This window comes from Oryx dammah, unplaced genomic scaffold (genome assembly GCF_014754425.2).
Source record: "Oryx dammah isolate SB20612 unplaced genomic scaffold, SCBI_Odam_1.1 HiC_scaffold_10, whole genome shotgun sequence".
Classification (NCBI taxonomy): Eukaryota; Metazoa; Chordata; class Mammalia; order Artiodactyla; family Bovidae; genus Oryx; species Oryx dammah.
In genome coordinates, this window is record NW_024070194.1 from 32,307,057 (window position 1) to 32,335,019 (window position 27,963).

The 27,963-nt window shown below is 50.0% G+C and overlaps 1 protein-coding gene across 6 annotated transcripts in view; it reads left to right on the forward strand.

The window, feature by feature from the left end:
- Positions 1-268: 268 nt before the first annotated feature.
- Positions 269-27,963, forward strand: part of SMOX (spermine oxidase) — a 37,100-nt gene continuing 9,405 nt past the window's right edge. For all 6 annotated transcript variants that reach the window (XR_005722341.1, XM_040247886.1, XM_040247887.1 and 3 more), the window contains exons 1-3: positions 269-461; positions 22,831-23,064; positions 26,648-26,874. Coding sequence is in view for 5 of the 6 variants with exons in the window: in XM_040247886.1 (XP_040103820.1) it covers positions 22,857-23,064; positions 26,648-26,874 (435 nt within the window). In the remaining variant the exon portion in view is untranslated. The remainder of the gene's footprint in view (positions 462-22,830; positions 23,065-26,647; positions 26,875-27,963) is intronic.

Sequence of the window (27,963 nt, forward strand, 5' to 3'; positions counted from 1 at the left end):
GCAGGCTCCACCTTATGCCCAAGCACAGGGCAGGCAGGGCTGGACTAACTGCTTTTCTTTTCGGGGGCAGGTGGGAACGTTAGGTGCCTAGATTGAGGAGGGGACTTTGGAGCTCAGGTGGGGAGCGCTGGGTCCCTGTCCCTCTGCAAGAAGGGACACAGAGGTCCTCTGCCAACGCGGCCTCCAGCCTCCCCGCCCCTGTCCGGTTGAGCCCGGGAGGAGCTCGGCGCGTCCCCGCCTAGAGGCGGAGCGGGGGCTGGGCCTGAACGGATTGGGCGGGGTGGGTCGGGGACGCGAGGCTGAACGGGGCCCCACACAGGCCGCGGCGGCTGGCTCGGGCCCCTAAGGTCCCAGCAGCGGCTGGAGGAGGAAGCCAAGCGGCTGAGGAGAAGGGGAGGCGGAGGAGGCCGAGGTGGAGCGCCACTCGCGGAAAACTCTCTTCCCCGGCTCAGCAGGGAAAGGTACAGCACGCGCCTGCTCCCCGATCCTCGACCCCCGGCCGCCGGCCCCATTCGGGCGCAGGCTGGGGCTGAGTCGACCGCGGGAGGGTGAGGGGCCCGCAGCAGCCCCGAGGGCTCGGCCGGTCCGGGGCTCCGGCAGCTAGAGCGGCGGTCGTGCGAGAGGGCGAGGGTGTCCGGTGTTCCCGGAGGCTAGCGGGGGCGGTGGGTGCCGCGCCCCTTTGCTCGTGTTGCGGGAGGCGGCGGTCCGACCCGGTGGCGGTGGTTCCCGGGGCAGGGGCTGCGCTGGGGTGGAGGGCAGGCGGGACCCTGGGGCTGCGTGCGACAGGAGAGCACCCAGTGCGCCCGGCGGGCGTCCTCGATGGGAGCAGACAAAGCCGGGCGCTGACGCCCCGCGACTGCTCTGGCGACCCAGAGGGTGGGCACTGGGGAGGGAAGAGAAGGCGCCAGGGCGATGCTCGGGACGCTGGAAGAGGCTGAGCAGTCCTCCCAAAGGGCCTCCAGGTAGTCTCCTCGCGGGGGGTATGGGAGGAGTCCCCCGGACAGGGTGGGGAGCAGCTCTCTCCGAAGAGCCAACTAGGGGCTCACAGGCTGCTGTAGGTTAGGCTCCCTACCTTCTCGGAAAGGGGTAGGGAGTGTTGAGTGCTCAATTTGGGGGAGGGGCTTAGAGATAGAGCCGATGAGAGGCCTGGAGACCCCCTCGGAGCTTGCACCAGGAAAAGGCATGGCCTGATAAGACAAGCGCTGTAGCTGGCAACTGTGGTGAGTTGTGCCCACAGGTTGGTTGCAGGATCTGCCGGTGGTGGCACATCCCGTGCTAGACTGCGAAGTAGGTGGGTAACTTGTCTGTGTTTGGAGCAGGCAGCAAAACGGCAGGTGTTTAGGGGGTCATTGGAATGGGTATGCATGCATCTGAAAGTGTGTAGTGAAGGACCCACATCTGCGTTTTTGCATCTTTGCCCCTCCTCCTTTTTCCTCTAGTTAGCTGGGGTCGAAGCATCCCAGTTCCTGCCTCCGGCTAATGCCTCCACTAGGATTCCAACGTAGTCTGCTCCCTGTCCCTCATTCTTCAGTTACCTCTCCTCTTGGATCATTCACAACAGTACCTTCTTAACATGCTTTGGCAACACCCGCTTCCATTTTATGACCCTCCCCCACCTTTTTTCTTCATCCCTTATTCTCCCCCAGCTACAGATGACCTCACTTCCCTTCACAGTAATACTTCTCCAGAGAGCTGCCTGTACCTATGGTCTCTCTGTTCTTCAGCTCACTTGACCTGGCTTTGGTCCCACTGCTTCATTGAAACTGCCCTAGTAAAGGTCTCCAGTGGTTTATACTCCCCTATAAGCAGATCTTCCTTGACCTCCCTTGGTCTAGATCATTCTTTGTAATGTCCTGTCTTGACTTTTGGTTTTCTTCCTCACAAACCCCCTTTCCTCCTACCAAAGCCCTTCCTTACTTGTTTTTAAGGATGACTCTTTCACACAGTTGTAAATGTTGGAGGATCCTGGGCTCTGTTCTTAGCCCCCTCCTTTCTCCTGAGTCCCTTCTATTTACGTTCCCCTCAAGCTCTCATTTTTTTCTTATAATTTTTAAAATCACTAATTTCAAACATTAATTTACAAGCACAAATCTTAAATGTATATCATTTTCATTCTTATAATTTTATGTAGCAAATTTTATCTTCAGTTCTAACCTCTCTATCCAGCCACATTCTAATGATTTATGATGTTATAGGTATGAAAACTTAATATGGATGAAACAGAGTTCTGACTGCAGTCCCCAAGCATGGCCCTCCTGTGGCCTTCCCATCTCAGTAAAGGCCCCATAACCCACCTGCCGTCAAAGACAGGAAACTAGGTGGCATCTTTTTCCTTCTCTCCATAGCTGGTACTACAGCAAGTTCTTTTGCCAAATCTATCTCAGGCCTATTCTTCATACTCTGACTCCATGCTACTGCCCCAGGCTACTGCCCCAGGCCAAGCTATCTTTTCTGTCTTGCCTTAATACTGTAGTAGCTTCTGCCTGCTTTCCCCAAGTCTGCAATTGCCTCCTCAAATCCATTTTAACAGCAACAAGAACAATTTAGAAAAATATTGAGTAGTCTCATTCCTCTAAGAGCCTAAACAGCTCCCTTTTGTACTTGGAGTAAAATTTCAAAGCTTTCCCCTGGCCTTTCAGGTCTTCCATGATCTGGTCACTGTTGACCTCCCCTCGGCTAATCCTGACCACTGTCCCCTTTGCATTTTTCTGACAGCCACACCTGAATCACTTCTGCTGTTTGAACACCTAAGCTTTTTCCTGCCCTGTGGCCTTTGCCTGTGCTGTTTTCTCTGCCTAGAAAGTATTTCCAATGTTTTCTACTGGACTGGCTCTGCTCCTTATTTTTCAGGTCTTACCTCAAATATGTCTTCCCATCATTCTTTGTAATTCATCATAGCATGTGGTTCGCTTTCTTCATTGTGCTTATCACAGTTCATAACCATTTGTTGCAGTTGTCTGTTTACTTTGTGTGGCGTCCTAAGGACTGGCCCACTGTTGCATCTGGACCATCTAGCAGAATGCCTGGAATGCAGCCAATACTCAGGAAATCTTCAGCCAGGTGGGAAGGTCAGGCAGTGCAGGAGCCCTCTGTAAATCTCAAGTGATCATAGGACTTTAATTTTCTTTCCTTGAAAGCAGTTGTGCAAATCACTGCAAGAATCTGAGGGGGCCAGTGGGAAAAGGGAAGTAGAGACGGTACAAATGGCTTAAAGGCAGGCCTGTACATGTAGTGGGAGATTGGATGGATTTGGGGGGTGTGGAGTTGATGTGGATTGCTGTGGGTTGGGGATCAATGATTTCCTTTGCTCCCTCTGGTGGAGATCCAGATTAGATCAACATAAGGGTTTGTACCTGTGCGCTTGTGTGTGTTTTCTGACTCAGGAGATAGAGATGGCCTGGGCAGCCAGAGTTTTATTTCAGGTTACTTTCTTGGGTGACTGCTGGGTACCCAGCCCTGGGGGCAGAGAGTTGAAGGGGAGGAAGAAGCTGAGGTCTGGGGGTCTCTAGTCCTTTATCTTCCCACCCACAGCTCTCCTGTTTGCACAAAGGAGCCCAGCTGAGAACTGAGCTGTTTGGCTAGTGTTCTCAGAATGAAGGGCTAGGAGTCAAGGTCCTCAGATCTGGGGGCGGGAAGCGCAGCCCTAGTCAGGGAGACTGGTGATGGACCAAGATAACACTGTGAGGTGAGTGCTAGACCTAGGGGCTTGGGGTTCAGATCACAACTGGGCTGGCATGCCTAGGAAAGGCTTTGAGCTGGGATAGAACAGGGAGAAAAGAGGGTGTCCTGGGTGGGAGAAATTGAGCAGAGGCCAAGAGGCTAGTCCAGGACCCTGGTATACTCACTGAGTGCCAGGCAGTATTCTAAGGACTTTGCAAATATTAGCTCCTTTCATCCTCTTAACAGCTCTATAAGGTAGGTCTTATTCCCATTTTACAGATTGGAAGACCAAGGCATAGTCATCCAGCTCAATAGTCACAGAGCAAGGATTTGAACTTAGGCAATCTGGCTTCAGAATCCATGCTCTAAGTCACTCTACTCTGTCACTTCTTTCTTACCTCTCAGACAAGTGAGCTGAAGTCTTTAACAAGTGTTTTTTTTCCTGACTTCCAAAGGTGCTTGGCCTTGGGGCTGGAGAGGAAGGAAAGAAGTCAAACCCTCTAAGGTAGAAGGGGTCCTTATTCAGAGTGGGTGGCTGAGTCTGTCTGTTTCATGCCTCTCCTTTTCTTCTAGGAGGGGCATTGTGCCCAAGCCAAATGGGGTGTCATGCATAATGCGATTTTGGGGAGCTAGGGAGGACATTTTCTTCTGGTACAAAAACAGCTCCCTGCTTGAGATGCTACCATTAGAATGTCACGTCTTTGATTCAGCATTGCCCCATTGCCCTCTTCATCTGCCTGTGGGGACTCCAGAGAGGTCAGATAGGAGCTCTGCAGATAAACTAGCCTGTTCTGGATTCAATCTAGGATGTTATGAGGTGGAGGTTCAGACTTGACCTTGGGAAACCTGGATGGGGGTCTAAGTAGAGCTGGGTTGAAGGTGGGAGCAGAGCTGGGGGAACAGAGAAATGGGAACTGAAAAGAGCTTACTCTCCTTCAGTATTGGCCCTGTCCTTACTTCTTTCTGTGTCTGTAAAATAAGAGTCCAGAGACTTTTTATTTGATCCCCAGAGGCTGTGGAAGCCAGGAACTCCTTGAGGTCCATGCTTGAATACCTTCTTGAAGACCCAGGGCAAAGGAGCAAGGACTTCTCATGGGATGCCAGCCTGCAGGAACTGGGCCAGAAAGGAGAGGGTGGGCAGGAGGGTGTGGCAGCCCTGTCCTTTGAGGCTTTTCTGTTTGGTCATGAGGATGCCTTGGGGCAGGTGACTTGGCCTTCCAGGGGCCTGGCTAAACAGGCAGAAAAAAGGTTTGTTGACCACACAGGGATGGAGTCTCCTTGCTCCACATTCTGACCCCAGGTTTTAGGGGATCTGCTTATCTATCTCAGCAGACCTCCCAGTCCCCCAGGAAAAGAGGGAGATTCGGAGGCATTCTCCTCTGCATTTTCCACATTGTTGCTGGAAGCTCATTAAGCCCATGTTTCTGAGGAGTGCTTCTTCTCTGAAGTATGCAATGGGCTTGTCCACCCTGCCCGAGTCCTTGTCTGCGAGTTGAGGTGAAGACAGGCTAGAGGTGAGTGTGGACTTCCCAATAACTGGCACTGGGTCTTGTTACCTGGAATTGGCACCTGACATCTGTGCCCCATCCTGGTGCTTGGAGCCACTGGGAACACAGGACTGGGTCCCCACTCATCAGGAAAGAAGAGTGAGCCAAGCCAGATGTGATACAGTGGAACGTGGTTCAGAACAGCTTCTTGGAGGAGGTGGTGCTTTAAGGGGCCTTTGAAGTCCTGGGTGGCTTTGGCCAACACAGGATGGGATGGTTTTCCTGAGGTGGAGCAGGAGCCCAAGCCTGGACAAGTCAGCTGAAGCATTGATTGCCAAGTCACTGAGTCTAGACTTGATTCACTAGGCCCCCAAGGAGCCGTTGAAGCTTGCCATGGATGCAAGGACTTGATTACATCAGTGGTCTATAAAAGTATTGCTCAAACTCTAGCATACATGTGGGTCATCTGGGCAGCTTGTTAATATTCAGGTTCCATTTCAGTAGGTCTGGGATGGGGCCCAAGACTCTGCATTTCTAACAAGCTCCTAGTTGGTGTGATGCTGCTGGCTTATGGGTTATCTTTGTGTAGTGAGGGTTGAGACTGGGGACTTTGGGCCAGGCAGATGCAGGGATGGGCACAGATCAGGTGAGACCTGAAACAGGTAAATGAGACTGTCTTGGCTCCTGTGGACTGTGTTGGGGGAGGTGTAGAGACTACTTGTATGAGGGCAGGGCAGAGGGGGAGTTATGAAGAGGGTATGGGATGGAGGGGCTACTCTGTTGGGAGGTGGGGCCAAGTGAGGGGCTTCTGGGAACTTGGGTCTCAGATTGGGAACACAAACCTGATTTCTAGGTTGCCAGACTTTGAGGAGCTCCCAAAACCATGAGAAAGTATCTTAGGTGACTGCCCTAGGGCAAGATGACACGTGGGTAGCATGCAGGGCATCTTATCTCTCCCCACAGCCAAGCCGGCCTATGGTTAGCCAATCTGGAGTGAGCACCCTTCCTCTAGCCAGGGTGTGGCCAGGGAGATTAGGGAAACAGCTGACTCCAGCCCTAGACATGCCATCTTCTCCTCAAAGCCCCGAAAGTCTCCCCAGTTGCTGAGCCATTACCCCCCAGCAAGTAACCCTTATCGCTGCCTGGCCTGTGTGAGTCCTTGAAGCTGCCCTGATGGTTGCATGAGTTGCTGTTGGGCCACATGGGCGTGGGAGGCCTGAATGCTTCTCTCTGCTCTGCCCCTGGCTGGGTCACTACAAGCAAGTGTCTGCTCTGCTTTGAGGCCTCAGTTTCCTGTCAATTGAGGGATTCAGTCTCCTCCCTGGGAAGCAGTGGGGAGAGTTGCAGGGTTTGTTGAACGGAACACTGCATCTTCCCAGAATGGCAGCTTAATACATTTTAATCCTGGATTACTACCGAAACTCATGTGCTAAAGATGGAGTACAGAGAGTGATTTGCCTAGAAGAGCTGTCCAGCTTGATTTGGGGGAGTCTCCCAAGACCCCTTGTTCTCTGGGCTTTGCATAGCCTGAAGGGTATTATCTGAGGCCCCTGGTCAAAGGAGGTCCCTCTAGACCCTAGCAGAAGTGTAGGCAGTCACCTTACCCAAAGGAAGGTAGGAAGTTCAGTTCAGTCGCTCAGTCATGTCCAACTCTTTGCGACCCCATGAATCGCAGCATGCCAGGCCTCCCTGTCCATCACCAACTCCCAGAGTTTAACCAAACTCATGTCCATCGAGTCGGTGATGCCATCCAGCCATCTCATCCTCGGTCGTCCCCTTCTCCTCCTGCCCCCAATCCCTCCCAGCATCAAAGTCTTTTCCAATGAGTCAACTCTTCGCATGAGGTGGCCAGAGTACTGGAGTTTCAGCTTCAGCATCATTCCTTCCAAAGAACACTCAGGGCTGATCTCCTTCAGAATGGACTGGTTGGATCTCCTTGCAGTCCAAGGGACTCTCAAGAGTCTTCTCCAACACCACCCTTCAAAAGCATCAATTCTTTGGTGCTCAGCCTTCTTCACAGTCCAACTCTCACATCCATACATGACCACTGGAAAAACCATAGCCTTGACTAGATGGACCGTTGTTGGCAAAGTAATGTCTCTGCTTTTGAATATGCCATCTAGGTTGGTCATAACTTTCCTTCCAAGGAGTAAGGTAGGAAGAGCAGACACTAAAGACACTGGTTCTGCTGCCCTGGGCAGTGCCAAGAGGGGCTTTCAGGCTGAGCTCCCAAAGTGTCACTCATAACTCCTAAAAGGGGACCCCGTGCTCCCCTCATTGATTCCTACCCATGTGCTCCCTGCTGTGCAGGCTGTCCTGAAGGGTGGACTGTTGCTGTTTAGTCGTCGTGTCTAACTCTTTGTGACCCCATGGACTGTAGCCTGCCAGGCTCCTCAGTCCATGGGATTTCCTAGGCAAGAATATTGGAGTGGGTTGCCATTTCCTTCTCCTGCAGATGGAACTTGCATCTCCTGCTTTGGCAGGTTGATTCTTTACTGCTGAGCCACCAGGGGAGCCTGAGGGGTTGGGAGGAGGAAGTGTTTCTCAAAGACTGTTCTGAGAAGCCTCAAGGTTTCAGGGGACAAACAAGGGTAGAAACTGGAAAAGCCACTGTACAACTCTGGGAGATTCAGAATGCATTTAAAAGACTCTGACAAGTCCTGTAGAAAAGAAACTGGTATTTCCTAAACTGATTTGATCATAGAAAGAAAAATTTTTTGAAGACATCCTAATAATGACTAACTGACCAATAAAACACCTGATGGGAGGGGCTGATGTGGGAGGATGTTGTTCCATGAGAGGCTATAAACATGGGTGACAGGTGGGCCCAGAAGTGCCAGGGAGGGGAGGCAGGATGGAGCAATAGCTTCCTGGGAGAGGGGGACTTGGTGGTGTGGGTTCAGTTTGGACAGTCAGTGGAAGAAAAGAGCACTGTAGAGGGAGGGATGGCCAGGAGGGGACTGGGGCCCAGAACCAGTCCTGGGTTCTAGGCCTCGGGTTCTAGGAAGCTTTGCTTCACTTGGTGGATGGGCAAGGGACCCAACAGTAGCCAGGCCTGAGTCTTAGGGATTCTAGGAGGGCCTCTTACCCCATCATCCCCTGCTGTCTTCTTGCCCTACAAGTTCTCTCCCATCCTTTAATCTCAGAGAGTGGGATTGTGATCCCTGGGCAACAAGCTAAACCTCTCTATGCCTCAATCTCATTGGTACTGTGAGGATAATGCTATCTCCTTTTAGGGTTGTGTGACACCCAGATTCTTGTTGCCTGCTCTTAGTGTGATTGACAGGGCTGCAAGCAGTGTCTCCAGGAGGATCCAGGGAAGCGGACTGTCAGAGATTTGAAAGACACAAAGGTCAGGAAAAGACTGATGCTGGGAGGGATTGGGGGCAGGAGGAGAAGGGGACGACAGAGGATGAGATGGCTGGATGGCATCACCGACTCAATGGACATGAGTCTGAGTGAACTCCGGGAGTTGGTGATGGACAGGGAGGCCTGGCGTGCTGCGATTCATGGGGTCGCAAAGAGTCGGACACAACTGAGCGGCTGAACTGAACTGAACTGAAGGTCAGGAGAGAGCGTTGATAGGGCCCACATGGGGTTTCATTGTTGATGGCTCATTATGTTGACCTCGCAAACAAAGAATAAAATCACAGTGATTCTTGAAATGACCAAATTGCCCAAATGACATTCTGTTTTCTCACTGGCCTAACTTCTCAAACCTATGAGACCACCAGATTCCAGACCTCTGGCTACGTGACCACAGGACTCAACTACAGGCTAAAAATTAACCATCCCTTCAGAGAATTTTTCATTGGTAGGGTATAAGAAAGACCCTGTCAGAATTCTCCTTAAGGGCCAATCACCCTCTCGTTTCACTCTAATAAATTTCCCTTTTCTTGCCTGACAGTCTGGCTTGCTCTCTTTTTCTTTGCACTCACCTTGAGGCTTGGGGTAGGGTCTTGATTAGAACAGAAGAGTGATCTGGAAGGGTGAGAGAAAGAGTGAGTGAGGACTGGCTTTCTAGGGGAGTGGCTAGCAGGGTGGGGATATCTGGGCAGAAGGCGGAGGTTTCACATGCCCTGTGGGCCAGGTCTGGGTGTGGGAGTCTTGGGGTCCAGTGGGTGTGTGCAGAAGACAAGGGGCCTGAGGGCAGGGAAGAGGTGTCAGGGACCTATCTTCATTCATTAGGCCACTGGGAACCATTGAAGGCTTTTGGGCAGGGCAGTGGTTTGATCAGAACAGTGTTTTAGTGAGAAAAGTGGCTGGGTGTGATGGTGGGTGAGGAGTACAGGACTCCCTATTGGGCTTCCTAAGAGAATTGCTGCACCCTTTCATGTCTCAAGCATGGGGCCAGGGAAGAGTGAACTGCTCGTAGTCATTTTCAGAGCTCTGAGTCATTTTCCCAAAAGGTTAAGAATCTCACTTTTGTCACTTTCTCGGAAGGGGTGTCTAAAGTGTAAGACAGGGAGAATCCCTGGGCCTGGGCTCCTCCTGCCTCCCCTGTAGCTGGGAGAGGAGGTCAGTGAGGTCACCCTGCCTTGCCCCTTGCCACACCTCATTTCCTCTGAGGTGTGAGGACTCTGTTCAGCAGCTCAGGTGGAGGTGATGGAGGTGATGGTATGGCATTTCAAACAACGATCCAGAAATTGCCATAATAGTGCATGTAGGTAAGAGCCCTACGTGGTGCTGACAACAGCCCTCAGGGAGGCCCTGGGTGCTCAGTGAGCTTTCTTACCCAGTTCAGCTGCACTTTCTTCTTCCTTTGCCCCTGTTTCTTTCTTCTTCAAACAGGCAGGAACCCAAGGTTTCTCCTGCTCTCTCTAAATCAGGAGTCAGTAGGAGGGGATGAAGAAAAACATTTGGATTCAGCCAAACCAGGGTGGCTTAGCTGTGTTGGGGCAGGTAAATTCAGTACCCCTGCCTCTCAGTCTAGATTCCATTAAAAAAAAAATAACTTATTTATTTTCGGTTGTGCTGGGTCTTCACTGTTGCCGTGGCCTTCTCTCTAGTTGTGGTGACTGGGTGCTAGTCTGTAATTGTGATGCCTGGACTTGTCATTGCGGTGGCTTCTCTTGTTGGAGCAAGGGCTTTAGGCATGCAGGCTTCAGTAGTTGTAGCTCCTGGGCTCTAGAGCACAGGCTCAGAAGTTGTGGCATTCAGGCTTAGTTGCCCTGTGGCATGTAGGATCTTCCCAGACCAGAGATCGAACCCATGTTTCCTGCATTGGCAGATAGATTCTTTAGCTGCTTCTTGGGGGAGGGTGTTAAGGAAGGTTTGATTTAAGACCAAGAGAAGCAGCATAAGTTGGAAATGAGTTGTAATTTATTAGGAAACAGAACAAAGAACCCAGCCACCTTCTGCAGCCTTGTTCGAGGCCCTGATGGACACATAATTCCTCTTCTTGTGGTGCATGGGGCATGAGCTATTTCCCAAAGATGGGAATGCTGGCAGTGCCAGCAAGTAGCATGATTGGGTCTCAAATCTGGGTTCTAGGACATCTGGTTTGATATCCTTTTCTCAAGTCACAGACCCCTCAGAGCCTATCTCCACACCTTCAACCATGCCTTCCTACCCACAACCAGACCTATTCCCCAGGCCAGTCCAGCCCAGCCCCACCCCAAACTACTGACTCCAGGGAGAGAGGGCTGATGGATGCTCTCAGTGGACAGGCAAATAGCTAGACCTTAAGTCAGCTAAGTAGGAGACACACACGACCACCAGTGGGCAAATGTTCATAGGAAAGATTTTTTAAGTGAGGTCTTTAAGTGTTGAACGCACATATCTCTTTTACTTTCTTCTGTTTTGGAAAATTAAAAAATCATATACAGTTAGTGCAAAATTTTGAGTTAATCTGAGAAAGTAACTCAAGAAAAGATGATGAATTTGATTCATTCTCTGGCTTTAAGAAAGAGTAAAATCTGAGCCTTAATATCTTAGTATATTTTAGATTGCCAGATGACAGGTTGTGGAACCTCTCTGAAACTCACTTAGTTTTGTCCTCTGTAGAAGGGGGATATTGACATGATTAACCTAAACATTCCATGCCAAATGCTTAGCATTGCCCTCTGTACCTCAGACATACTCAGTGAAAAATAGTGGTAACAGCGATGATAGAATTATAAGAACAGACTTTTCTTGATTCTAAAAGCTGGTGAGTTTTTAAGTTTGTCTTTGAACTCAACAAAAGAACTTGAAGAATATGTTTATTGTCTAAGCTCAGTGTTTAAACTCTGTAGGTGTTTTATGGATTAAATCATGGGGCCCACATATGCATTTTGAAATGAACACCATTGGCTTTTCTGACTTGGTTCCAGCTCTTTCTGAGGCTGGCAGGTGATAGCAGGGGTGGAGGGTGGTGGTGTTCTGCTTCAGGGTTGAACTTTATGAAGAGCTCTTTATTGGGTGATCCTGTATAAGGAGAGCACAGTTAAACCACCTTGGAGTTACCAGGAGAGGAAAATCTTGGGCCAGAGAGAAGAGGTGACTGTTTAGAGGGAATTATCATTTAGCCGCTCTTAGAACTTTCTTTTGTGCTACCAAAATCACTATCCTTGTCACTATTTATGGAGGGTAAAACCAAGGGCAAAGGGCTGTGGTCTGGCAAGCCTTAAGTCAGTCCCCATGGGACCCACACCCCACCTGACTAATGCCTTGGCCAGGAGGCGAGTGGCCTCTGGGAAGCAAGTTTTGGCAGTGTAGCTAGCCCTGGGTGCCTGGTACAGTTTGTACAGTGTCATTGTATGGGGAGGGGTAAGACAGAGTGCCAGATAGAGGACTGTGCTCAGGCCTGCTGCCCCGGAAGGCTGACTGAGGGCCCGAGAGGTGGGCAAGTGCAGGGTAGAGAGCTGAGCTGGGCATTGACCAGCCTGCTTTGCCTTTCACTCTGTCTGGGTGGCCTCCGTCACACCTGTGAACGTTTCTGAGCCTGTTTCCTCATCTTTTAAATGGGCACTAGGGTGTTTGGGAGGATTAAATGATGCCATGAATGGAAAGTGCCCAGCACAGGGTCTGGCACACAAAGGGCTCAATAAATAGAGATTTGCTCTGGGGTTTATTTAGTAACTGGACTGTGGAGGGATGTTTTCTTCATGATCATGCATGCCACCTGTGCTCTGTGATAAACCATGTTGAGTTTGGGGGTGATGAGCAGAGAAGAGGGAGCTTTGCAGGAAGGGAGCTTAGAATGAAGGGGAGCCTCTTCCTGCAAATGCTGCCTGAACCAGCAAAAGCCTTGGATATCTCAACTATGCCATTAGGAGCCTGAGTCCTGGGCTGAGTAGAATGGGGACCCCTCCCGTAGCTTGGGAGCCCCATCTGTGGCTCCAGAGCCTCTCTTAGAGAGGAAAATCTTTCCTTGAGAGAGCCATGAGTGGGGTCCCCACTCTACTTAGAGAGCCCCCCACCCCCTCAGGGCTGGAACTGAAGCACAGATCGGCTTTGTGCAGAGTCACGAGGGGCAAGCAAGGGGGAACTGCGCCTGGCTGAGCTGTCTCACAAGCCTCAGTTCTTGTGAGTGATTTTGAAAGAGTCATTGGAAACTGCTGACTGTGCTGACTTCCTTCCCTCCAGAACTATGAGGCTGCGGCTCCTGGCAGGGAGAGGGGAGAAGCCCTGCCGGGAGGCTACCTCTTCATCTGCCAGCTCACACCTCCTTGGCCTCAAGTGCCCTGTCTTCTGAATGGGTGGATCTCCATGTGGGCACACTAGCTCAGGTCAGGGGCTGGGTAAGGCCGCGCCTGCAAGTGATGTCTTATGCAGTGGGGCTGGGAGAGGGGCCCTCAGCTGTGTGGGGGCAGGCTCAGCCCTGCAATGGGAGGTGGCCCGGAGAAGCATTCCTAACTCTCCTGAAGCCCCAAGGAAAGAACTGGGCTCTGGAATCAGGCCACCAGGGCCCTTCTCCTGCCTGTGGGTCCCTGAACCAATTTTTGTCTTTCTTACTTCACAGGCTTGTTGTGAGGGGGAAAGGAGACGACCAGTTGACAGAGAACTTGTAAGGGTTGGTCCTGGTGTCATGACTGGCCACCCAAGTCATCCTGACCCCATCCTTGCTCTCACTCCCACATTCCTTCATTCAGCAGATCCGCAGGAGGTCACCACAGCATTTGTAGGCTCTGGCCCCCTCTTGCCTCTCACTTCCTCTGCTCTGGTGTCACTCTGTCAGAGAGGCTTCCCTGACCTCCCCATACAGAGCAGCTGCCTCTCCTCTTATCTGCTTTGCTTTGTGGCACCTGTCACCCCTGGTGACTCAGACAGTAAAGAATCTGCCTGCCAGTGCAGGCGATGTGGGTTCAATGCCTAGGTTGGGAAGATTCCCTGGGAGAAGGAAATGGCAACCCATTCCAGTATTTTTACCTGGGAAATCCCATGGACAGAGGAGCCTGATTGGCTACACTCCATGGGGTCGCAAAGAGTTGAACACGACTGAGTGAATAACACAGACACACACAGACACACACACACACGCATGCACACACACGCAAACACCTGCCACCCCAATCCTTGACGGGGAGGCATCTGGCTGTTTCTGTACAAGAGCCTGTCACAGAGTAGCAGTCACTCAACTTTATTGTTGTTGTTTTTATTGTGGTAAAATACACAAAAAATTTACCACTTTATCCATAACATGTAGCTCAGTGGTATTAAATATATTCACCTTGTTGTGCTACCATCACCGCTAAAACTGAAATTCTGTACCCTTTAAACACTAACTCCATTTTCCCCCACTCCCCTGTCCCTGACAACTCCCATTGTACTTTCTGTCTCTCTGAAGTTGACTACTCTTCGTACCTCGTATGAGTGGAACCATACAGTATTTGTCCTTTTGTGACTGATTTATTTCACTTAGCATCATGTCTTCAAGGTTCATCCATGTTGTTGCATGCGTTAGAATTTCCTTCCTTTTCAAGGCTGAATAACATTCCATTGTATGCAGTTACCACATTTTGTTTATTCATCCATTGATGGACGCTTGAGTGGATTCCATCTTTTGGCTATTGTGAATAATTCTGCTATGAAGGAGGGGGAAGCTGCATCTTGAGGGAAGCAAAACATATATCCCTCCAAAAACTTGAGTGGGAGCCCAAGATCCATTAGAGAACAGATGTGATGACAATACCCATTTTGCAGATGAGAAAACAGAGTCTTCCCTGGGTCACTTACAGTTAGACCTCATCCCTGCACTCTGGGTCCTCTCTGAGGGTTTTTCCTGTGAACCATGGTTTCCATGAAAACCATGGTGTTAAAGGTAGTCCCAAAGGAGGAAACTATTTAGCAAGCTGAGTCATCAAGGGAAACACAAAAGTGTGTGTGTATGTGTGTGTGTGTGTGTGTCGGGGGGTGTTGGGAACAGAAAGACAAAGGAGGATGAGGAGAGAAACAAAAGGTGTCTTCCTGGGGCTCCCCAAGGGCCATGGTGACTTGGGTGCCTCAGAACAGGGCTGGTATGGTCTTGAGGCTGATTTTCTCTCTCCAGATTCAGCCCTTCCCAGGGTGGTGAGTGACTATGAGTACCATCTCCCATCAACCCTCCCCTGCCCATGGCCTGACTCACGTCACCAAGGGCAGTCTCACGCCAGTGTAGTCACTGTCGTAGTGACCAGCTCTGTGGTCTCTTACACTTGTGTAGTTAAGGGCTTCTTAGAGGGGTGGCTAGAATTGGGATGTCAGGTCCTGCTCAGAAGGAGGGAAGTCCAGGCCATGAGGTCTCATCCTAAGGGTTGCTAAAGGGAGCCACAGTGAAACCTGTGCCTTTCGGACTTTGCTAGGGACACAGGACACTGGCTAATAGGGTCCGGGGTCCTGGCTGGCCTCATTCAAGGTACGGGTTGTGGATGTTGGCAATTTGATCTCTGGCAGTTCAATGTCAGAGCATGATCCACTCATTTTTGCTGAAGGTGGGCGGGATCTCTAGGATGGATTCCCTGGTTCCACTGCCAGCTGAGCTTTATGCCCATCAAAAAGACCCTATCCCTTCCTGACTTCTCCCCTTCCTCTTTTCCCTCCTCCACCCCTTCTCAGGTAGTCCCTGGTTTCTGTCTCTGCAGGCAGCTATAAGCTGGGTTCTTAAGATAATTCACTTAGTCTACCCCACCTTGCAAGAGCATCAAGGGAAATATAAACTAGCCAGAGCACTCACCTCCCCAGGAATGCCTTCCCGTCCTGCCCACCAGTGCCTTCATGGGTCATGCCCTTGGCTCTGACAACCCCTCAAACACCGAGTTTAGGGCTGTCTCTTTGCCATGCAGTGCAGGCTCCCCACTTCTCTTCTGAAAAAGGCTTACAAAGCCTTTTAAAGTTGTGCTTTCAGGGACTTTACGCATTTGGTTACAGGAAAGAAATGTGGGTAATAAAGACATTATGCTTGGAGAAAAGTCTAAGTGCCAAGAAGGAAGATGTGGCCCCTAGAGCCCCTTCCCCATGTTGGCCTGGGAGGGGCAGAGAACACTGCCGATGGGAGGGCTCTGCAGAATGCAGCCCACACACTTTGTCTCTTTCATTGATTGAGCTTACAGTTGGCAAATGGCCACCATATCTGATGCCTACTCCCCACCCACTCCCTGGCAAGACTGGTGGGATAGTCAGGCTGAGTCAAGGTTGGGGGTTGGTCATACACAGGCTGTGGGATAGTCTGGTTGATGCCAAGGCTAAGGTTCACTCTGATATTAGGGTTGGGGTCAAGGTTGAGGCTAAGCTCAGAGGAAGACAGGTTCTTCTACACATGAAATGGAGCTCTGGGCCCTGGAAGAGGTGGCCCCCTCCTTTTCTGTACCAGTCTCTTTGGGGATCATCCTCCCTTTCCCTCCCTCTCTGAGGTGACCCTGGCAGGTGGCCCCACCTTTTTTCTGTGCTATCATTGAATTCTCCCAGCAGTCTCACCAGGTAGCTGTATCTATCCCCATTTTACAGAATAGAAACTTAAAGACTGAAGGAGGCAGGCAGGAGGATGGCGCTTAGAAAAATATGTCCAGAAGACGGGGTACAGGTGCTATGCCTTTGGGGTGAGTTCAGAGGTATTTGTAGGTGAGACCCAGAGAAGGGAAGACACTAGCTGGGGTCACTGCCAAGAGAGACTGAGCTGGGGCCTGAATCCAGGTCTCTGGGTTCCCGGGCCAGTGTTCCCTCCATTCCCCGTGTCTTCTTGGGTCACAGACTGCTCTTGCCTTGTCCCCACATTGACCCACCCCAGCCTACCTTCCGTGACTGGCCAGGCCTGGCCCAGCAATCCTACTTTTTTCACTTCCTGGCTGGCTAGCCTGGGTGAGGAGGGCTGGAGAGGGTCTGGCTAGGAGGAGTTCAGGCTCAGTCCTTCCCTGGGGTTGAGGGTGGGAGGAGCCTCATGGGCAGACACAGAGCCCCATTGTCAGGGCCACTGTGCAAAGCAGCTGGTCTGGGATTTCTGGGCGTTTTTTACATTTGAAGAATAATTGCATTGTCTAGGGGGCCCTTGAGAATCCAAATCCCTCCCCAGACCTGTCAGGCAGTCCAGAGAGATTCCTCAGGACCAGTATCCCAGCTTCCCTCCCACTCCCTCCCTCCTCTGAGGAGCCTGAGGCAGAGAGGGGTTCCTTCAGAGAAACCGAGGTAGGGTTGCTTCTCCAGGGCACTAGGAGTATCTGTTGGGAGGAGACCATTTTAAGTCCCTGAGTTTGCTTAAGGAAGGTGAAAGTGGCCCCGAAAGCTCTGGACAGAGCTCACATGAGCAAGCATGTGGCGTACAGAAGCCTGCTTATTGGAAGGGGTAGGCCCATTTTGGAGTGCTTCAGCTGTTGGGAGTCTGGACTCTAAAGGGTGACTGGAGGTGAGCCAGGTGGGCTAACCGCTTTGGTCATACAGTTGTCTGGGGTATGGTCATTCATCCTGGGATGACCCTGAGAAAATGACAGGGAGACAGACACATTTGGGAGCCTGAGCTTGTATTCAGAAGGGAGCCAAGGATAGGCAGACTTTTGTTTCTTCTGAGAGACAATTCTGGAAGGGTGAGGGGCTCCTGGGGGCCCAGTCCCTTGTGGCACTGTTTTTGTTGCAGTATTCACTATTAGGGAGGGAATTAGCCTGATAGGCTGAAGTGGGCTCCAATACTGAGGGGGATGGGGCGTCCTGCACCAACCTGGGTCATTGACATTCTTTGTGATTCACTCCCAGGGCTTGAGGAAGGGGTCACTAGTCTAGTCTGGGACCTCAGCCCTGCTCAGTGATTGTGGAACTGCAGTCTCACTTGAGTAATAGGCAGCAGGATTTCCTGGGGGTGAGATGCTCATGCTTCGGGAACAGGCTGGGGTTGGGTGGTGATGGCTGCAAAGAACTCTCATTTCCAAGATGTCTGTAGCTTCCGGAAACATCAGTGGAACAGGCCTTGCTGGTGGTTCAGTTAACACAGAGTGGTGCAGTCACACAGTTGCACACGCTCTGTGTCCTTCACAAGGCTGTACATGTGTTAAGAGAGCCCAGAGACCCCTTCAGTAATGTGTGGGGAGGATTGTTTTCCATAGGCCTTCAGAGAGGCTAGGCTGGGGATACCTGAGTCTTTGGTGAAGTTGGAGTATGTGTATATGTTTGGAGGGGGCAGGGAGTGTGTGTGAGTGAAAACTGGAACCAGAAAGAACAGCTGGGTTCAGAGGGGTCAAGGATTGACATGCTGAGGCCTTCCCCATAGAAGTACATAGTAGGTGTTCATGAATTGTTAGATTTAATCCCTGGCTGTGCTTGTCTTGGTTGGACGGCATCACCGACTCTGGAATGAACTTGGGTGAACTCTGGGAGATAGTGAGGGACAGGGATGCCTGGTGTGCTGCTGTCCAATGGGGTCACAAAGAGTTGGACATGACTTAGTGACTGAACAACATGCTGTCTTTAAGGGATGGAACTTGGAATAGGCCCAATAATTCTCCAGGAGTGTGGTTCAGTCGGAGGAGGCAGGCAGGCAGGCACCTGGGGAACAGTGATATGGGGTGTGGGGTTGACAAGACTTGACCTGAGGGGTAAGGGCAGAACTTCTACTTAGGATGTTTTTGAGCCTTGTGAATGTGCTGGCACTTCACTGGTTTTACTGTGGTTGAGGAAGCATAAGGAGATGCACGGTGTCCCCAGTTCAGTTCTGGCTCAGTGAAGTGGCTCAGCAAATTTAGATGTTGGAGGCCTGGACTAAAACATGTTTTTAGGATCTGGCAATTAGGAAATTCTTCTTGGAGGGCTGGACAGGACTATCTCTTTTATTTTTTTAATTTCTTGGAGGGTAAATTTCAGAGGGTGACAAAAGGAAACTGCTGAGTATGTTGGGAGAAGGTGGGTGGGAAAGTGGCAGTGGACATACGCTCGGTGGCTAGTGCCCATTCTTGGCACCTGGCCTCGTAGTTTTCACTCATCCTTCTTTGGTGACCCTGCCATGGGACAGGGCCTTTCTTCCCCTTTTCCTCTCTTCTGTCTGATTTCCAATTTGGCTACTTGGGTGGGTTCAGCTGGGGCAGTGTTGGCTCTGGCCTGCAGGGGGAGGTGGTGGCCTGCAGGCCAGAGAAATGGGATTGAGGGTAGGAGGGGCTTGGGGGTTGGGTCGGGAGGCAGTGGAGCATCTGGATATCTTGAATGGGGGTGGAAGCTACTAGGCATGGCCTGCCTGGGGACATGGGAGCCCTACCCTCCTTCCCCCGTTTTGCCTTGGAAACTGGAGCAAGAAGGCAAGAGTCTTTCACCCTGTCCCTGCTCCTTCCCCCGCCTTCTCCTCCCCCTCCCCCTCTCCCTCCCTGCCTGGCTGAGCCAGCACTTTTTTCTTCTCTCCTTTATCTGCTCGAAAAGTACAGGGTGTTCTGTTTCTCCTGTGCATACAGATCAAGGAAGGGTATGTTATTTATTTATTCATTTACTGAAGGCAAGAGAAGGAGAGGCAAGCATCAAGGAGCATTAAGTGATTTTTCTTCTCCAGGAAGGCATTTTCTCATAAAATTAAAAAAATTTCAAAGGAAGAGATGGCACAAACCAACAGAAAACAAATGTGCTCCCTCCCAATCTGAGATAACAGAGGGTCCAAAAGTCCAGGTCAGCATTTAACTGAGGGCCCAGCACACAGTAGGTGTTTCTAGGTATAGTTTTCTCTCTTTGCTTCAGTTTGGATCCCAGGGTAGATTGACTCTCTGGGAAGATGGAGATGCCTCATTTTGCCATCTACGGACAGTGCTTGTGGCTTCTCTGGCTTAGGGGCTTCCAGGGGTTGATAGGCCCATCTGGGACAAGGCTTGAGGAGACACAGAACTAGGGTTAGCAGTGAGGGCCAGTGGAATAGGTGACTGACATGGCCCCTGTTTACCTGTTTCCACCATGACTTCCCTACAGCTCAGACGGTTAAGAATCTGCCTGTAATGCAGAGGACCTGGGTTTGATTCCTGGGTTGGGAAGCTAGGGAATGGCAATCCACTCTAGTATTCTTGCCTGGAGAATTCCATGGACAGAGGAGCCTGACCATGGGGTCACCAAGAGTCAGACACGACTAAGCAACTAACACACGCACCACGGCACCCTATGGGTGATGTCTCTTTAAGCTGAAGGTCTCCGATATGTTGGGAACATCCTTTCTGTGTTCATCTTAAAGGCAAACTACCTGCCCACATTTCCCACAATCCATTCCTAAAGCCTATACCAAAGGCAGTCTAATAAAAATTTAGCTATTATCAATTTCTAGTTTTTGTATGAGATGATGAGTTCTTAGATGCTTTTTTTAAAATAAGTAAATACAGACAATCAAAATAAATAAATAAATATCTTAAAAAAAATTTAGCTACAGAACTTTACAAATGATTTTCCTGGACAAGGCTCTTAAAAATGCTGACAATCTCTAGACATCCATATAAGGCCTTATTTAACTGTCATAATAACGTAGGTTAGGACACGCTGGACCACTTGAGAGAGAAAGAAATGGAGATTGGAAAGCCAGGAAGTTTAGGTATCCCCTACCCCAATGTGCTGCCCCAAGCGTTTCTTCCCTCTACAGGCCTCCCAAGGCTGAAGTTATCCCACTCCTCCACGTTTTCAGAGGTGGTGCTCCAGGGAGCAAGGGAGTTCTGCCATGAGACCTTAGGGACTTGAGGGAGTAGAGAGATCCCATTTCATCCCAGTACACCTTGGTCTCCCCAGGAGCTTTTCGAGAAGGGGTTTCACCTGTAAGGTCTGAGAACCACTGCAGTAATCCCACCCCTTTACAGCGTAAAAGTAGTTGTTTTTGGGGGGCAGCCTCAGATTGGGGGTGGGGCTGGAGGCCTAGGGAGCAACGCCCAGGCAAAGACCCCCAGTCGTGGAGAACTGAGGCGTCGGGGCAGGGTGGGCAGTCTCGATACTCGCATAGCATAGCAGGGTGCTCAGTGTGGCGCCCATCGGCAGCTCCCTGCGTGTTTACAAACCTGATGTCGATCACACTTCTTGCCTGCGCTGCGGGGCGGACTCTTCCTCTCTGTCGGCGCTGGTACCGGCAGCCACACCCTCACCTCTAATTTTAGTCCTCCCAGGGAGAACCTGGGGAGGAAGCGGAGGGCGGCAGAGGGGGAGGGGAGGAAAGGGCTCGAGCCAGCTCTGACCTCCTCGCTCCCAGGAGGCGGAACCGAACATCACTGCGGTGGGGGTGGGCGAGACCGAAGACGCCCAAGGAAGAATGTGGAAGCCGGGATACAGGTTCTCCTAGGAGGGGAGCCCCTGCCTCTGAAGGTCTCCGTGTCTCGGGCGCCACCTTCCGGCCCTCTAGGGAATAGGTCCTCCACCGAATCGGGCAGCATGGGGATGGGAGGTGGGGTGCAGTTTGGAGAGTTTGGGGGCAGGAATGGGGTGACACTCCTGTCCGTGCCCAGGTGTGACATCGGCAGGTAGAGTGGGAAGAGGAGTTCAAGGAGCAGCTTCTCAGCCTGAGCATATTTAGAAAAATAACTCTTTTAAAATCTGTGATAAAAAAGTGTTAGAGGTGGGATGGAAACATAAGTGATCAGACCTTGAAGTGTGGGAAGAAGGTTGTTAGTGCACAGCTTTTATTTTTTACAGTGAGCCAGGAATAGTTATAGAGGTGTTTATGCATACATATGTATAGTGGCACTAACCACCATTCATAGAAAGATACATTTCTTTCCAGACCAGAAAGTTCCCTTTTGACCCTTTCACTCATTTCCCTCCTCCCAATCTCTCTTCTGTCATCACAGATTCTTTTTACCGCTTCATGAATTTCACATAAATAGAGTCATACAATATGCTGTTCTTTTGTCTCTGGCTTCTTTTGTCAATGTAATGTTGTTGAGAGTAGTTTGGTTCTGTTTATTGCTGAAGAATATTACCTTGTATGAATACACTACAAATAGACAATATATTTATCTATTCTTCTGTTGATGTGTCTTTGGGATATTTGTTTTTAGCTATCGTGAAGAAAGCTGTCATGAACATTCTAGTGTATCTATTTGGTAGAGTATACCCTGTTTCTCTTGGGTGTTTTCTTAGGAGTGGAATTGCTGTGTCATAGGAAGGATTTTTTTTAGCTTTATTAGATTTATATGCCCCCTGTCCATTACCCAGCAGCTACTTTCCACTCATGAATTCACTTCCCTGTTGTTAGGTCTTGAATACTATGCATAGTATGGATAACTAGACAGTATGCAACTTCTGCCTCTGAAACCTTAGCAAAGGCAGCTTGGGTCAGGAAGGAAGTAGGGACAGGATCAGAGCTGAGTGGCCCCTTGGGATGGCCCAAAGATACCTTCAAGCCCTTGTAGTCACTCTGGGAATAGAAGGGCAACCTCTCCCAGCCCTGGGGCCAGATTCAGGGACCCTTTGGGCCTCTCATCAGCTCCCTAGACTGGCGTCTTTGAGCAAGCTGGCTTAGTGTAACTGTCAATTTGATGTCTGGCCTCTGGTGCCACAGGTCCTCATGGTCCACTGTTTCCTGGGCTCTTTGCTGCTTTGTGGTGACTGAGGGGCTGGGTGGCCTGGGACAAAAAACCGGAGATCTACCCGGAATAGCAGAGGTTCATCCAATACCAGCCTCGTGGCACTTTCTGGGGGGAAGGTGGGACTGTGTCCTGCCCACCAAATTACCACCTCGTTTAGGCTCTGAAAGACTAACAGAAAGCAAGAGGAGAAGAGAAGACAGCACAAGGGAGAGTGAGGGCCAGGGAAGGGCCAGGCCAGGGAGGGAGAGCAGAGGGTCTGGTGCAGTGGGTACAAGTATCCTGGGGTTGGTTCCAGCACCCTGAGGTCTGTACAGCATCCTGGGGTCCATGTGAGCATCCTGAGGTTGGTGTGAGCTGGACCACAGCAGTGATGCTGGGCTGTGCTGGGTTGTGCTGGTCCGGGGTCAGCAGCACCAGGGTCAGTTTCTCCTGCTTTTGACCTTGATCATCCTTTCTTGCTGACTCTTGTCTCACCCTTGAGGAAGAGGCAGTACCTAGTTGATTTGGGGTGGGATTGATGAATTTCAGGGGTTTGGGATGGGCTCTCAGCTCTCCTGTTTGCTGATGAGGGCCCACAGTACATAACCTCCTTCCTATTTCCTTCCTTATGGCTCCCTCTTTCCCTCTCTCCCTGCATCCTTTGGAGATGGCTCTTGTCCAGATCCTCAGAAGAGAATGAGAGGGCTCAAGGTCCCCCCTTGAGGGCAGAGAGCATCTCTTGGGGCAGGTGGGAAGTGAAGGCAGAGCAGGTGAGCTGTGACCCCCTCCCCCTTCAGGTTCCTAGGAGGCGAGTGTGGACGGTATGCAAAGTTGTGAATCCAGTGGCGACAGTGCGGATGACCCTCTCAGTCGTGGCCTGCGGAGAAGGGGACAGCCTCGTGTGGTGGTGATCGGTGCTGGCTTGGCTGGTCTGGCTGCGGCCAAAGCACTTCTGGAGCAGGGCTTTACGGATGTCACTGTGCTTGAGGCATCCAGCCGCATCGGGGGCCGCGTACAGAGTGTGAAACTTGGTAAGTGCCTCAGTCACCTCAGTCCAGTCATGTCCCAAGGCCACCTCTTGTCCCCCCGTGCCCTGGCCTAGCCTGAGATCTTGTTATTTTAGCTTTTTCCCAGGGTTTAGTGTTCTGTCATGCATGCTGCCTGGGCCTTTTCCAGAAACTTCCTTTGCCCCCTCAGCGCCCTTCTGAGGTGTGCAGAATGGGGAGTCTGGTCTCTGTTTTTGGAACAAAATCTAGGGTTCACAGTGTTTAGGTGGGGGAGGACACCCACAACCAAACTGTCTTTGTAGTGGGTAGACTGGTTTCTATTTCACAAGAAGGGGAATTGTGCAAGATTCTATTAGTTGTTAACTTTTGAATTTGGTTTAGTATACCATTACTAAGAGCTAGCCCTGGGACAATAGGAGCTCAGCGCCGTGGAGGTGGAAGAAGACTTTGGGCCTCCTTGTGAGTGATGGGCAGGTCTTAGGATTGTCTGGGAAGAGGATGTGTGTAGCTTTCAGAGTATTAAGGCTTCTGGAGAAAGCAACCAGTTAAGAGACACACCCTAGAAGTGGGCAGATTTTGCCAGGGGTCCTAGAAGGTGGGGGATAGCCTGAAATGCAGCCAGAGGTCAGAGTTTCCTAGACAAGGGGTCTGACAATGAAAATGGCCCAGTGGGCATACCCATGGTGGCCTGGCGTATGTGGGTCACACTGACCCTCCATAGGATTTTGTGTCTATTGTTACTTGGGCTGCAAGGCCAGATTCTGTGTATTTACTTTTGATGAATGGGGCAATTGGTTCAGAAAAGTAGGTGGTGAGGCTTAGAACAGACAGAGGTTGAGGAGACATGGGAAACTTCATGTTTAAAAAAACTTTGATCACATTAAAAGTCTTCCTTAGAGCATTTCCTGGAAGGCACATGTGAAGTTATGTCTGTCTTCCCCGGCAGACACAGGAGTATGTGTTGGCAGAGGATGAAAATGTGTCCCAAGGCACACGGAAACCTGAGGACAGTCAGCTGGGGGACCTCCTGGGGGAAGTCTGGAGACTCTGCTCAACACCTGATTGGCTGGCTGGGAGCCTTAGGGATTGGCTGGCGAGGAGCTTTAGGGATGGGATGGCTTCATTTGTGGTTCTCAAGTCTTGATGAGACATTCGGGGTCTGACAGAAAAATGGAAGATGGGAGGACAAGTGGCCCAGTCTCAGTGGTAGTTGCCAACTGAGATGTGCTTTGCAGGGAAGTTGGTAGAGGGAGCGAAGTGGAAGGGATCGGGCTACAGGAGGCTGAGGAGATGGATGTGGCTGGAAGCCTTCCTCGGAGGGGAGGGAGCTTGGGTGGGCCTTGGGTGATGAGGGGAGTTGGATAGGTAGTCAAAAGAAGGAATGGATGATGTATATGAGGAATCAGATCAAGGCAGACTCTGCTAGAATATGGGAGAGCAAGTCCAGACAAGCGCGTATGTGTTGTGTGTGCAGACACCTGGGGCTGAAAGCCCCGGCTGCAGTTGGACCTGCGGCAGTGTGAGATGCTAGCTGTGAATCCCGGTGGTAACGGCAGCAGTGATGGCCAGAAGCCCCAGGGACATGGTGGGGTAGTTGTGGAGATGGTGCCCAGTACCCTGTGGTTACAAGGACGACAGAGGTGAGAGGCCTGTGGGGGACAACAGGAAACATCCTAAGACTGAGGCTGCTCTGGGCTACCCCACCTCCTTGTAAAGCTTGAGGGATAGGGTGGAACTCTGATGTTGCTGACCTTGAGCTGCTCACCTTATTCCTGCTTATGCCTGGATACCCCATGCCTGGACATTGCTGCCCAGTGACTATGACTTGGAACTCCCTGGTGTACCCTGGGAAGGGTCCATGATGCAAGCCCCTTTTGCTTCTTTTGGAAGCTCAAAAGAAGCAAAACAAAAACAAATACAAAAAAAATACTTTGGGGAACTTGAGGCTTTAAAGGATAATTAGTGATAAATGTCCCCAGTGACCAGCCCCCCTTCCTGAACCTTGTGGAAGAAGGGCACTGGGTTTCCAGCTTTTCCTAACCTCTAGTCTGCTCACTTTCCCTGGACAAAGGGACCCATACATTCCTGCCCCTGATTCCACAGTCACCAGGAAGTTCTGTCTTACTGGCTGTGGTTTGAGGTTGATTGTTTTTTCTCTTGTTCTGTGTTTGGCACATAGATGCATACAGGGCTACAAGGCTTTTTTTTTTTTTTTTTTTTAACTGATGGTTTAATTAGAAGCAGCCCAGGAAAGAGTAAGCACAAAAAAAGAGGAATGCCCAGTTCCTGGGGTGAGGGGTGACTGTTGTCTGTTATGGTTTATAAGATGGCTATTGCTGCATAACAGACCAGCCTGAAATATTAGTGGCTTAAAACAACATCATTTTATTTGCTGATATTCCGTGGCTCCAGAAATCTGAGTTTCTCTTCATGTGATCAGTCTAAGAGGGTGAGGATAGAAGGCACAAGGTTTCTTGAGGCCTAGCCTCTGAAGCCACAACATTGCTTTCATTGCATTCTATTAATCAAAGCAAGTCACAAGGCAAGCCCAGATTCAAGGGGTGAGGAAGGACTCCATCTCTTGATGGGAGGACTGACAAAGTCACATTGCAAAGGGCCATGTGGGTAAGGATAGGAAGAATTATTGTGTCCCTCTTGGCAAAAAAGTTATCATACGTGATGTCTTGAATCAGGCCTCCAAAAACAAACCAAAACACCAAAAAATGTTCCTCTATATTTCCCTTTCTTTGTTTCAACTTTTCTGGGAGCCAGGCAGGGGAAGAGACAACTGTATCACAGGTACGGCAGCATAAGAAAAGGAAACTGAGCCCCAGAAGAGGAAATAGCTCCAGGCACAGTGGGAACTGGCCTCAGAGTGTCTGGTCCCTTGGCTATGGATGGGGTGGTAAAATGAGCCACCAGCCTTGTCCCAGTTTGGACCCAGGATTTTCCCTTGCCCCAAACAGTCTCTTAAGGTTTTGCCGCCTGTGCCATCGGAGGAGAAAGCTTAGTTTTCTCCGGAAGTCTGTTTTAGACTTCCCTGGGGAGGAGTCTTCAAAACTGGAATGTTTTCTCTTTCTTCTGCCCTAGACTGAGTTAGGAGCTGGCTATTTTCCATCTGGATGAGTGGCTTAGATTCCTGAACCACTGGATTTTGAGGAATTGGAATAAGGCCAACTGGGGACCTTGGGTCTGGAAGGCTGGGCCTCCTCACTGGGTATTTCAGGTCCCTGTACCATGTGGTACCCTCTGGTACCATAGAATTTCTCCTGAGAGGGAGGCACCAATGAGGAGGGAGGGCCTATTGTCTGATGTTATCACAGAAGGAGAATCTTCTACTTATTCCAGTGAGGCGACTTGGTGTCGTCAGAGTCACTGAAGGTGGAAGTTACCTCATTTATAAAGTGGAATCCATTTTGTGCTGCATATGGTTTCTTACTGGGAGCTTTTCGCTGAAGACTTTGGTTCGTTGCCAGAGGGGGACCTAATCCCCTTCCTTGCTCTGTTGTTGGGGATGGAAGGATCCCCTTGGAGAAGGAAGATGAGGCAGTGTTCTGGCCCTCTTTGAAGAGTGCTTGCTGTGCTAAGAGCCTGTTGTTGCCATCAGGACACGCTACCTTTGAGCTGGGAGCCACTTGGATCCATGGCTCCCACGGGAATCCTGTCTATCATCTAGCAGAAGCCAATGGCCTCCTGGAAGAGACAACTGATGGAGAGCGCAGTGTGGGCCGCATCAGCCTCTACTCCAAGAATGGCGTGGCCTGCTACCTCACCAACCGTGGCTGCAGGATCCCCAAGGATGTGGTTGAGGAATTCAGTGATTTATACAACGAGGTGAGGTATTACGGGAATAGTTGAGCACAGGGGTGTGGGGGACAGGGAGCACACTGGCACTGTGTGTGTGTGTGTGTTTGTGTGTGTATGTGTGTGTGTGTAAGATCGGGGTGGGGGGCTCGGCAACTTGCTAGGGTTTTCTGTGATCCTGGTCATGTCTGTACATTCCCTGGGCCCCGGTTTGAGGGTAGAATGAAGACAATGAATGGAGAAGTACTAGGGAAGAGATTATTGATACTTAGGATTAAATATTTCCCCAGAAAGTCCTTAAATATCTATTAGATTTGTTACTAGGTAAATGTGTATGATCATTGTTGTTAATGTTCTTAGACACTCTTGTAAATGATAACTTTAAAAAAAAACTTATTTTCTAATTGTTCCTGGTATATAGAATTATAACTGATTTTTTAAAGTTGAAGTTTAGTTGATTTACAATATTATACTAGTTTCAGGTGTACAGCATAGTGATTCAACATTTTTATACATTATACTCCATTTAAAGTTATTGCAAGATAATGGTTATATTTCCCTGTGCTGTACAATATATATTTGTTGCTTATTTATTTTTTATACATAGTAGTTTTTATCTCTTAATCCCATACCCCTGTCTTACCCTTCATTTCTTCCTTCTTTCCACTGGTAACCACTAGTTTGTCCTCTATATCTGAGTCTATTTCTGTTTTGTTACATTTGTTTGTTTGTTTGATTTTTTAGATTTCACATATAAGTGATGATATAGAGGATTTGTCTTTCTCTGTCTCACTTATTTCAGTAAATATAATACCCTCTAAGTCGATGCATGTTGTTGAAAATTGCAGATCTTCATTCTTTTCTATGGCTGAGTAAAATTCCAACGTGTGTGTGTATATATACATATATATAAAACAATATAGTTTATATCTATCTATCTAACAAGTATATGAAACATGTGTATGTATACTACATATATAACTATGTCTTATATCTATATCTAACATCTTCTTTATACATTCATCTGTTGATGGGCACTTAGATTGCTCCCATAGATTGGCTATCATAAATAATGTTGCAGTGAACTTCGGGGTACAAGTATCTCTTCAAATTAATTTT